The 13,390-nt window shown below is 36.5% G+C and overlaps 1 protein-coding gene across 1 annotated transcript in view; it reads right to left on the bottom strand.

Moving 5' to 3' along the window:
- The window catches only part of LOC150079292 (polyamine-transporting ATPase 13A3-like), a 559,638-nt gene that overhangs the window by 191,712 nt on the left and 354,536 nt on the right, over window positions 1-13,390 (bottom strand). Inside the window, exon 18 of the mRNA XM_090383023.1 lies at window positions 12,004-12,128. Coding sequence (XP_090239149.1) covers window positions 12,004-12,128 — 125 coding nt within the window. The remainder of the gene's footprint in view (window positions 1-12,003; window positions 12,129-13,390) is intronic.

The raw sequence follows: 13,390 nt of genomic DNA, 5'->3' as shown, positions 1-13,390 counted from the left end.
TGATTGAAGGTTGTTGTAGACATGGTACTCAGAGGGAGGAGGGGGTACCTGGCTTCACTGCATACATTCCCTACTATCCGGACGTGTCGCAGCCAATAGCCCACATTTTATAGTCATACTAATTATGTTGTGTGCAGCTTCCGAGTCGGAAGCTGCGCACGGTGATGGCAGCGGTTAAAGACCCTGTGGTGGGAGTTGACAACAGTGGGGTTGTCTATAAAATTCAGTGCCCTGATTGTAGTAGTAGTAGTGGCATGTGATGCAAGAAAGCAAGTGTATGAGCTTATGCAGCATCAGCCGAAAAAAAATAAATAAATAAAAAAATCATACCATTCCCTCCAAATGCCTGTCCAGTTCCTCCTTAAATTTATTCAACCTATCAACTTCCACAATGACAGATGGAAGTTTGTTCCAGCAATTAACCACCCGCTGGCTAAAGGCAAATTTCTGCACATCTATTCTACATCTGTCTTTTCTTAATTTGAATTTATGCCCCCTTAGGTTCGTAATCTGAACAAGTGGAAGGATCCCATCAGAATTCAGCATGCTCAACCCATTCAAGGCCTTATATATACCTCAATCAGATCACCGCACAGGTGCCTAGTCTCCAGCCACTGCAATTTGCAGAACTTAAGCCTCTCTTGGTAAGAGGATCCCTTCATTCCCCTCACCCATCTTGTTGCCCTTCTCTATACACGCTCAAGTAAATCTACATCCTTCCTAAAATGAGGCCTCCAGACCTATACGCAGTACTCAAGGCATGGTAGGATGTTACGTTGGTGAGACTAAGTACAGAGCCGACCGGGCTAGCTGGGTGGGCAAAGTGACTGCCTGGCAACCCAAAGGTCGCGGGTTCGATTCCCGCCTCGGGCTTGGATCAAAGTACTGCAAAAAAAAAACCTTGGGAGGTGCATTATGGCCACAGAAGCTTATGCGCCAACAACTACCAAAAAAAAAAAAAAAAAACTAAGCACAGATTACACAATAGACTGGGAGAGCATAGTAGGGTACTTAGGTTGGCTAATGTCTTGGGGTCAGCCGTGGCAGAACATGCCTGGAAAACGGGCATGATATAACAGCCGAAGGAGCCGTAATTACAGATAAAGTAGACGGTTTCTGAAACCGGAAGTGGCTGGAGAGCCTAAGGATTTGTTCCTTGGGTGATCTTAGTTTGAATAGAGATAAGGGTTGACATTAATGTAATGTTTGAGACTGTTATCCTGGATAGGGATGAACATTTTAAGGTCGTACAGCTCCGTGCCACTTCTGGTGCTAACATATAAGAAACGGAGTATGCGCATGTACTGTAGTACACCCTGGGTCTGCTGGGAAGACTTAGTGCTTTATAATGAATTGTCCATGCAGCACTACTTATGCTGAGGAAGGCAGCATAAGTAGTGCTGCAGATTCTGCCGAAAACTTCAGTTTTATAGTAGTACTGTTTAATGATTTTAATCTATACTTTACAGTCGATTTTACTTATTTATTTTATTTCATTTATGTTTATAAAATTATAATTGGTCAGAGTTGACGGCATCAATTATGGATAGATATCCTAACCACAGAGGCCTTTTTAGTGAACTGATGATGAATACTGAAATACTGGTACCATGTGGTACCATTTTTGATTACATATGGAAATCAAGAATTGTACCGCGTGGTCATGTTAGATAAACATAGTGTGTGATCACGCTTAAACAGAAGTTTGCTTTACCACAGTAAAACAAGCTTCTGTTAGGTATTTTTGTATTTGTTACGTATTACCACGTAACCTGCATCTCTCTTCTCCTATTGGCTGAATAAATATCATTAGGAGGAAAATTATTTTAATGTAGAGAAAGATAAAATTATCCAACTAATGCCAACCTAAGTGACTTGAACTTTAGAGCTGTAAAATTCAGACTGATATGCTACTGAGCATATCAATCTGCCTTTTACAGTGAATGGAAGTGATATTGATGAATGTGTGTTTGGATCCTTTTTTGAGGATAGCATACTTCCTTGTGGGACAAAAGAATGGAAACGTCTCTTGTTTTAGACTCTCCATGACTGTGGTAGAAATAATGCCTGACTAAGTCAAAATCATCATACTCATGTTAACCAACTTCCAAAATGCATGTGGAATATTTAACAATGGATAGCATAAAAATTCACATATTAATGCATACTTCAACACATCTAGCAAGAATGACGTCAATAAATGGAATGTAAGTATATTAGATTGATAGGCTATGTTCAGTATTTCTAATGGTGGCATAACATTAAAAAGACACAAGCAAATAGCTTTATTCAAACCAGAAGAGGGGGACTTCTTTTTGGATCATGAACTGGAACTTGTACTTCTCAATTTGGTAATTCAGAAAAGTGTTTGCACAGCTTTTCTCACCACTTTTAACCTCTTCTTTAAAAACACTTATCAGAAATTGCAGCCATTCTACCATGCTAGTTAAATATTTACACAAAGACAGCAGTGCAGACAGGCTGTCAGAGTAGGTCATAGGGTCTTGTCAATGATATACAGAAATTTTGCGAGCAGGGATAAGGAGGTGATTATCCCCTTGTATAAGGCAATGGTCAGGCCACACTTTGAGTACTGCATACAGGTCTAGAAGCCTCATTTTAGGAAGGATGTAGAGTTGCTAGAATGAGTACAGAGAAGGGCAACAAGGATGGTGAGGGGGAACAAAGAGGTGCTCTTACGAAGAAAGGCTTAAGTTCTGCAAATTGCACAGTCTGGAGACTAGGCACCTGCGAGACAATCTGATTGAGGTGTATAAGGCTTTGAATGGATTGGGCAGGCTCAATGCTGATGGGATTCTTCCTCTTGCTCAGATTACAAACCTGAGGGGGCATAGATTCCAACTGAGGAAAGACAGCTGTAGAATAGATGCCTAGAAATTTGCCTTTAGCCAGCAGGTAGTTTGCTGGAACAAACTTCCATCTGTTGTTGTGGAAGTTGGTAGCTTAAATAAATTCAAAGCAGAACTAGAAAATTTAGAACGAATGGATCAGTGAAGTGGGAAGGTTTTTTTTTTTTTTTTTTTTGGCTAATGCTGTATAAGCTTGCTTTCTTGCATCACATGCCTATACTAATGCTAAATGCTAATATGCAAACACATGCTACAAAATATATATTTTTTTTTCTTCAGCAGCTTTCAATAATTGAAACAGAAGTGCATATTGTGCGAGTGTGTGTGTGTACATGCATGCGTGCGTGTGTTCAGTGATAATTGAATTGTGACCATCCCATCTGTACTGGACCATGCCACATAGTGCACAGGCAGGTGGCAGTGATTACTTAATATGGGGCACTTGGGCAGGATGAAGGTGTAAGAGTGAGTGACCAAAACTAGGACCACTGGTACATATGGACCAACATTTCACTGGTGAGGCCTCAATGTTTATCAATATGTATAGATATTGTGAATCTCAGGGTACACCCCTCCACTTGCCACTCAGTTGTCCCGTGGTGTTGCATGTGCCAAGGTCAGTTGTGTGAGTGTAGTGTTGTTGTTGTTATTTGGTTTTTAGGAGCATTAGCAACTAAGGCCATATTGCTTCAGGATATGTGGTGGTCATTCCTTGACCTTTCCACATCCTCCATATTTGGTGGTGACGGGCTCGAACCCCGGTATAATCAAGAAGTGTGTGTTACCACTGCTGCTCCTTCCCACCTGGCTACGGAGGCGCCAGTGTAGTGTTGGTCTGTGTGTAAGTGTAAGTGTAATGTTTTGTTGTAATGTTGAGTGACCAGTAACTGGTGACTCAATAGGCTGGTCATCTATTCTGACACTTGTTGTGGAAAGCCTTGTAGGCAGCATGGCTACAGATTCCTACAGACGTCTTCAAACTTCAGTGGAGTCAATGCCTAGCCAAACAGTGGCTGTTAACCATGCAATTGGTGGCCCAACACCATATTAGGTAGATGGTCACAATTCAGTGATCATTGAGTGTGTGCATGTGTGCACATTAAAAAAAAAATATATATATATATATATATATTTTTTTTTTTTTTAAATTAGGAAAGGTCACAACAACAGGATAGTTTAGAATAATTTGATTACTGTGTAATTTTTCTAATGCCTGCTATTTTTATTCTTTCACATCCATATTTCTTTGCTATTTCACTCTGGGGCATTTTTAGATTAAGGGCATCATTTCCAAGTCATAGCAATGCAAAGTTTTATGATATCACTTTCTGTCCTTGGCTGAATCTCACTGTAGGCCAGTACAGTATTTAACTTGGACAAGAATATCAGTACTTATTATATAACATTTATTTATCAAAATGTGCAATATTCTTAAACTGTTATATTTCAAAATTACCATACATGTTTTATTTTGCAGCAGGATGAAGGTGTAAGAGTAAAAGTAACAATGGAACTGGATACTACCTTCAAACAAAGAATTATGAAGGTTGAGCACAGGATAAATGGTGAAACACAAACTGCTGCATCCCGAAACTGAGTGTCTTGAAAAACGCAAGAGGTCTATGAATAGTTAAGATATAATAATAATAATAATAATAATAATAATAATAATAATAATAATGGCAATGAAACATATATTGGCTCCCAAAGAGGAAAATCAGAAGAATTAAGATCAAGAGATCTCAATGGATAGGAGCAGCACCTTATCCAACAGGGAGATGGATAAGGAACATCATATCCAGCAAGCTGTGGACCTCTGAACCAAACTGTGCAGGTTTGGTTCTGAACCAAACAACATAATGTTGAAACCAGAGGCCTTGACAAACCATCAATGGTGACATTTCATTCAATAGTGATGTGTAAGCATTAAGAGGCCAAACAGAAAAAAACATTTTAATTTATGATTTTTGCGCAAACTGGCATGTTCTCTAGTTAGTTTGCCTATTTGCTGCCTGACTAATATGGCCACATTTTGACAAAAGAAAAAAAAAAGCCATAAAAATTCTCACCTGACTAACAAGATTTGAATCCAAGCCTTTTCCATCCTGTGTAGGAAGAGAGTGAATATAACTATTGAGATAAAAAAAGCTGGATCAGGTCTATCAGCACATGGGCAAAGATATATCATGCATATTTGCCTAAGAACAAGTGACATCATATAGTTTTCATATGCTATATCTTGAAAATGGCACCCTTAATCCAAAAATGTCATGTCTAGAGTATTTTCGTCTTATTTTTCTCTCAAGCAATTGGCCTGTTAGGTTTCATATGCCATTTGCACTACAACCTATATTTCTAAATGTGTCAATATGATTAGCACAAATTAGAGGAAGATTATGTTGTCTGATAAACAATGCAAATAAACATTAAGCATATATGACGATATTATCTTCACTTTGAAGTGCAAAATTTACTTTAAAATATTTTTCAACATTGCACATTTTTCTTATGTTCTTTGCAAATGTCTGATTACATTGCATCTCCTGCCATTTGAAATTGAAAAATTAGGGCATAACAGTATACACAACAAACCAGAATCTCCCCCTTCAGATTTTAAATGCAGGGAAAATCTTACATATATGTCTTCTAATATATATCTTATATTAATCTTACACATATATGCCTTCTAAAATTTTGTCACACTTAGTTTCACAGCATGCAAAAAATATGATAATACTGCACCAGAGATAGGGTAAATCATGTATCTGATACAAAATCATTTGTTTGCTACTAAGAAATGCCATGTATCACAGTATTCACTAAGATTGTGCAAATTGGTGTGTTCCATATGTATTACACATGTTAAAAGTATATAAACTTTTTTGTTCCTATGTATTATTGATTTACACATTAAGCTAAAATATGTAAACTAAATAAAGCTGTATAACACACCTAAACTGGTATTTCCCACTGCATACATTTTACCAGTTATATATATGTATACATGTAACTGGCAACACATGCAGTGTCTCTTATACATTCTGTAAGCATAAGGTTAATGATTTTTTTCAATAATAAAAGTAACTGATACCTTTAAGGAGCAGCCACAGTTGTCACACAGAAGTAAAATTCACCATCAAGTCCATCACTATACTATAAGTAACAGAAAAAAGGCAAAGTGTTTCTTGCATTCCACATAAATTACACAACACACACTGGCAGAGCTGATGGCCATTTCATTAATGAAAATAAGCAGAAATTCAGAGAATTTTTAAAAGATTCAGAATTTAACGTTGCCATTGATTTTCACTAATTTTTTTCTGAAAATGAAGAAAAACTATGTTATGGTGGTGAGACAGAATGAGTCAAAAGAATCAAAAATGCCAGGGACTCCATTGTAAATCCTGAGCGTTTGCAGGTATGTTGTTCTAATTAAATTCTGAAAGTGATATGTGGATAGAAGCTGGTGAGACCAATTGGTAAGGACATCTCTATACCAGGGGTGGGCAACCTCTGGCCTGCAACCATGTGTGATCCAGCCTGCAATTGTTTTCAAATACATATATATATATATATATATATATAATAATCGGCCCACCATATATTATATATATTTTTGAATTAATGGAATTTCTGGCTTAAATTTAGAAAATACTCTGCACATTGCTACGATAAATTTCGATCCAGATATCGATTCACTGATAAAAATAAACAGTATCAAGTTTCATTAAATATTATAAAAATCAAATATTGCAATTTTAGTTACTGGAATTGTATTTGGTTACTATAATTGTATTTGTACAAACAGACCTCTATACTAATGCTCCTAAAAACCAAACAACAACAATAGACCTCTATATAACAAAATACTGCTGTACACCGTTCATAAAAATGTTCGCATTTGTTTAAACTTTAAACACAGATATATTTTCTGTTACTTTTTTTTCACACTGAAGGCCTCGATGCAAAGTTTCAAATGCTGCCAACATTTGTTTGGAAGGTTTAATATTGCTCTCATTTTCATCCAATTCATCATCAATATTGTCACAAGTTCTTAAAATATGCTCCAGAATGTTAGAGTCACTTGGATATTCAGCTACTATGACATCATTATCAACTCCTAAAAATTCGTCAAGAACAATTTTTCCACTGATCAAACCTCACTTGGAACTCTTCCCAAGGTTGCTCAATGTCTTCTAATAGTTCATCCCTCTCATCTCTATTACAAGGGGCATTCAAAAAATAAGTTACACCTGCTGCCATCTCTTGGTATAATTGTGCAACAAATGTGGTGCCTGCATGGAATGGAGATCATACAGTGCACCCCCCTGGTAGGTGAGTTTTGTTGATGTAGTGGTAGCAGTTGTGTAGGAGCAAGCGTTCATAATGGCACGTCAGGTAGAATGTTACTCCAAGTTCGAGGTACGCAGAACAGTACGATTTTTGTGAGCGAAACGTCTGAATTGTTCTGAGATTCATTGTGAAACAACAGCAGTGTATGGGGAAAATGCAATGTCGCGTCCAGCCATAGTGAAGTAGTGCCAGCAGTTTGAAAGTGGTCACACAGAACTGACGGATGCTGATTGAAAAGGAAGGCCATCAACGTGATGATGGCCTTCCTTTTCAAAACAGACAATGTGATGCAGGTTGACAATCACATCTTCAGCAAGTATTGACTATCACATCTTCGGCAAGCTGAAAGAACATCTAGGGGGACAACGATTTGCAAACAGCAGTTCGATGGTGGCTGAATGACCAAGGAGAGGATTTCTATCATCAGGGAATCGAACGTTTAGTCACACGTTCCGAGAAGTGCTTACACCAACTCGGTGACTGTGGAAAAGTAGTGCAAGGTATGCGCTTTCTATTGCATAATGTTACATACCTCAATAAATGTCTCTTGGGCTACAATGGTCAAGTGTAACTTATTTTTTAAATTACCTTTGTAATTAGCATTTTAGCAAAATCTGCTTTTGCGAAACAATTCTTAATTGTTGTTTCCATCACATCTTGACACCACACTTTTGCCACCTCTGATATGCACATCCACAAATCTATAGCAGAATTTACAGGTTGGTTGGTTTCTATTCTTAGTATAATTTTTTTCAGTATGTGCCTTCAGTAGAATTCATTTTCAAATTCTTGATAATGCCTTGGTCTGTTGGCTGCAGTTAAGACGAATGATTCAGAAGGAAGAAAACAAGCTTCACACTTGTAAGTTTTGAAATTATCAAGCGAAGGTGGGCAGGGCAGTTGTGAACAATCAACGTGATTTTTCTGTTTTCTTTCGTCATATTTCTATTGAAATTTAAAATCCACTGCTCAAAAATTTCGCTTGTCATTCAAGGTTTTTTGTTGTAGTTGTAGTCCAACTCTAACGACTTTATTCCTTTGAAACATTGGAGTTATTTACTTTTGCCTATTACCAAAAGTTCAGTTTTCCATTAGAAGCCATATTTGCAACCAAGAGTGTAATTCTCTTCTCATTATTTTTACCATCTAAACATTTATCACCTTTAAAAGTCAGTGTCTTGTTCGGCAAACATTTAAAAAATAGACATTTCACCAACATTGAATATGTCTTTAAACTCTTAATCCTCCATAATTTTTTTCAAAACTGTTTCTTTCCACTGGGTATAGTCTTCTTTGATTGCAGCTCCACTTTCATCTGAAATAACTTTTTCGAGCAAGCCATGACGCTCTTTAAATTTGTCCAGCCAACCAGAACTGGCTTGGAATGTTTTGTGCCCCAGAAAAGATGTATACTCCCATAGCCTTTTCTTTTATTAATAGCTCTGATATCGGCATGTTTTGGTCTTGAATAAACTTCATCCACTTAAAAACTGCTTCACTTACATCTTCATACAGGCATAATTTCGCACGCTTCCGACTGGGTCACGTTTCCTCAAACAGTTTGAGAATCAAAACAGGGTTTTCCAGAATGGTTGACACAATACTGGCAGGGACATCAAATTTTAAAGTGATTTCTTTTTTTTTTTAATGCTGCGATCTACACTATTTCAAGGATTTTCTCTTAGACACTGTAAAGTTACTTGCACAGCAGCTAAATAAAGCTGAAATTAGGAACGACTTGTAGTTACCATGTAAACAGAGATGTGAAATTTAGTAAAAGTTTGGATGACTCATTTCTTCGAAACAACAGATGAATTTCCGAGACAAAAGAAAATCACTCTCTCCTAATTCTCTACAGCAGAAAATAGGTTGACCAGAGCCATGCTCACATCGGGAATATGCCTTAATCTTTGCCAATGGCTGTGGGCAGCTGACTAGCGGGACTTCTTGGCATAGTAGGGTATAAGTTGTTTAGGTTTACTTCATTTTAGCCATTGCTGACCCACTGCTGAGCAAAGGCCTCTCCCCGACTTTTCCATCTTTTTTTTTTTTTTATCCCACGCCATGGTTGGCCAGTTTTTTCCTGCAGGGTTTTACAGGCATATTAAATTGCAAAATGTTTTAGCTTTTAATTCGTGGAATTAAAGCCTTTAGCTATTAAAAGCTAAAGGATTAATGCTTAATCCTTTTAACTCTAAATTCGTGATTTATACAGTATCAGCTTTTTCCCTAAAGGCCAGAGGTGCAAAAAATGCGTACTAAGGTTTCTTGAAATCAGTTCATTATATGGAAATTTTCTTCGTTATATGAAACTATTTTCAATGTAACGACCAGGGGGGAAATCAAAAAAGTCTGCTACATAGAAAATTTCACTATATGGAAGTTCATTAAAGAGAGGTCCGACTGTATTTTATTAGTATAATTGTATTTGTATTTTGTTACTATAATTGTATTTGTATTTTGTTACTATAATTGTATTTGTATTTTGTTACTATAATTGTATTTGTATTTTGTTACTATAATTGTATTTTTGTAATTTTATCTTGAATTTGTATTTCGTTTTTCTTATTAATAAAATTAATTATATGTACATGTATGTAAATATTACAATATATAACATAAAACTGTTTATGACAATTTTTTTCATTATACACCATTTTAATAATCCTAAAAATTGTGGAAAGCTAAAAAAAAATTTGGCTTAGGTGTACATCAGACATTTTATTTGGCCTGCCATTTATAAAGGTTGCCCACCCCTGATCTATACAGTGAATTTGTAGCCGAGTGGTCATGAGCAGGAGTGCAGTAGCACACACTCCTTGAGTAGACTGGGGTTCAAGCCCCTGACTGCTAAATACAGTCGATCTGCCAACCCGCACTGGACCAGCATGGCAGATTATGGTTCATTTCTTTCAACATGAATTGTTGAGGAGGCCTCCATCCTGCAGTAGGTTGATAATGGCTGCAGTTTACCTTTTTTATCTAAGGCTATAACTTCAAAAGAAGTCAAAAATCCCAGGGATTTTTATGAGAGAGATAGAAAAGGATTATCCGGATATTGTTGAATTTGAAGTAACCTTTTCTCTTATAGATAACTCTATCAAGCCGAGGATGTTCAAAGGCTGGTGGAAAAAAGTACTCTTTATTTGGTAAAATAAAGAGTATTTTGCCATTGGACACCCACACAGGATTCACTCACAGACTCTTAGCCAAAAAGGTTGGGATCACAGCTGATCTCAGGGATATTTGGGGTAAGATAATGCCAACACCATGGAAATTTCTTCCTCCAGTGGCATGTTCATCAAACAACTTGCATATCTCTATTCAAATAATGTTCCTGTTTTAATATGGTTGCCACTTACTTTTGACTCCATCTGTCTAAACTTCACCCTTCCCACCTTCCAACTCTCTTCCCCCATTCCTTTCTAAAAATTTTCATGGACTGGTCCACTGCACTCATGTATGCAGAGCACCCAGTACAAACACCATTCAGATGGCTTGCCTCTTTGTGGCAGGGATGGGTACTAGGAAGCAGCCTTCCATGTAACTGCTGCTTCAATTAGCAAAGTTCTCGGTCAACAATGTTGAAACAGAAAATCCTTAGGTGGATAGCAGGATGGCTTCAGGGCAAGAGGCAGAAGGTTGTGATAAATTATTATTCCTCAGATTAGGTTAATGTAAGAAGTGACATTCCTCAAGAGATAGTATTGGAACCACTGTTGTTTTTGATTTTCTTAAATGACATCGATGAAGGGATATTCATAAATTTCATTAAAATTGGACCAATAGAAATACGGCAATTATTATTTCTTTGTCTGTACATCTGTGTGTGATAGTAACTCTGATGGAGTTTCATGAAATTTTATATTTCATGCTGTTAGAACAATTTGTTGAGCTTTCCCAAATTTCATTAAAATCAGACCAATAAAAATCCTGCAACTATTGTTTCTTTTTTTTTTTTTTTTTTTTTTCATACATGTCACACAGCCTATCCATATACCATATATTATAGCTGAAGCACTGGACCTTATGTTTATTACCATGCACTGGTTAGAGGAATCAATGGGCAATGTGCTGGATGCACAAAAACTTAATGTTCTTGGTTCATGCACAAAAGTTGTTGCTTTTTACTCTTTTTTTTTTTTTTATAAGTCATGAATTATTACTATTTACAAAATGTACCTGAAAAGTAATGCACTGCATACATTAATTAACTTGTTTATTATTTAGAGTAATTCTTGATAGCTGACCTCCAAAAAAAAAAAAATAATAAATAAATAAAATCTGCTCCGAACAATTTTCCTACATATACTGGGGTGTGTGCAGATATATTTAGTGAATGAATGGTTTGAGAATGCATACTCATTCAGCCAGCAGAAGCTATATATATATGTGCACGCACGCACGCACGCGCCCGCGTGCACACACACACACACTTTTTTGCAGTGGGTGAGGTATTACAGTAGGTTTATTCAACTTGTCTAGCTCTTATTTACTTTATAAAATGAAGCGAAACCACACCCAAGAGACAATTTTACAGAAGAAATGGAATTACAGAAGCACTATGGGGGGGGGGGAGCAGGAAAAGCTTGAAGGATTGCTTCCAACAATGATATAATGGTATAATTTACACTTGCAAAAGCAAGTGGCAGCAGATACAAGAAAAAAAACTCACAATAAAGAGAGCTAATTCTACACCAACATAAGTTTTTGGAACTCGTTGATTCTATTATATCTATGTTTTAATTAATTATTCTTTTGTAAGATAAATAATACTTACCAGTAACCATTATCATACGAATTTTGGCTCCTTGTAATGTTTTTATAACAGAAGTTGTCTCTGGTTTTAAAGTATTTTGCATTATTATGAGACCCAAAAATGTGAGATCACACTCCACTTGTTCTCTAAATTGCAAAAAAGAAGCTTCATAAAATTATGAATTTAAACACACACACACAATAATTGTGTTATTTACTGGATATTTTTAATTTTAATCTTGTATTAATTTTTAATCAATATAAAAGGAATTTAAAAAGTCAGAATAAAAGATACCACTGTAACTTTAAAACAGGTTACTTTATCTCTCTGACAAATTATCCTGATGAGCATTGAACAATTTCTTAATTATTTTAAGAGTTAAAAACTTCTGATAAAAATTTTATCACTTTTGAAACTTAACATCAATGAAAATTTATCTGAACACCACCAACTGTAGAGATCCAGAAAGGAGCACTTGAATGTCAACATTTTAGATCCAAACATAAAACCTTCAACCTATGCAAAGTTTGGAAGAACTAATTCTTGCAACCTGTGAGGTCCAAATGCATGAACAAATGCCAAAAAAAAAAAAAAAAAAAGCTTTTTTTTAATAAACTGGGTAGCCAGTTTATCAGGTGCATTGATTGAACAGCAAGTTGCACTTTTTTTAACCACCAGAGCCATTTCAAGTTGTTGAGGCACAGGTGCTGAAGTATTCTACAGGTATGATGGCTTATGCAGACTTAATTGCATCCTGCAGTTACCACAGATGGAATGGTAGCAGAACTCTATCTCAAATAATTCATTCCACTTCATCCCACAGATGCTCAGTCAGGTGGTCCAGATCCAATAAAAACCAATGAATTATGGTAAAATTACCATAATGGAGTGGATTAATAAGGGAGGCTAATATGATGAGGGATAATAATTTGGAAAGTTATAGTCCCCCCCCCCCTTTTAATAGCCCTTAGAATTATGGGAAAAGGATAGGTACTGCTGAGTAACAGCTGCTTGACATGTAACACGAAGGATGCGGAAAGGTCAGGGAATGACCACCGCATATCCCGGAGCAATATGGGCTTAGTTGCTAATGCTCCTAAAAACCAAAACAACAACTCCATCTGTTACACACACTCTGTCTCATGAACATTCAGTTTCTTCTGTTTGCCTTTTTATATAGATACTTCCAAGAGTATTGGCATCCATAATTCTCCTACTCTCTTCTAAAGCTGTCCAAGCACATTCCAGAACTGGTCAGTATCCATTCACTTTTCAACATTTTTTCTTCCTCATTTATCCCTCCTACTTCTGTTTTCTGAAACAACCTTGTCTTGTGTGCATTCCCAAAATTTGTAATCTGCAGAAATTCAAGTTTAATATTGAAAACTATCTTCTAGCTTCTCAACCT

The sequence above is a fragment of the Mastigoproctus giganteus genome, chromosome 10 (assembly GCF_048544385.1).
Source record: "Mastigoproctus giganteus isolate SK-2022 chromosome 10, ASM4854438v1, whole genome shotgun sequence".
In the NCBI taxonomy this organism is placed as follows: Eukaryota; Metazoa; Arthropoda; class Arachnida; order Uropygi; family Thelyphonidae; genus Mastigoproctus; species Mastigoproctus giganteus.
The sequence above is the reverse complement of the archived record's forward strand: the minus strand, read 5'-3'. Positions and strand labels throughout refer to the sequence as shown.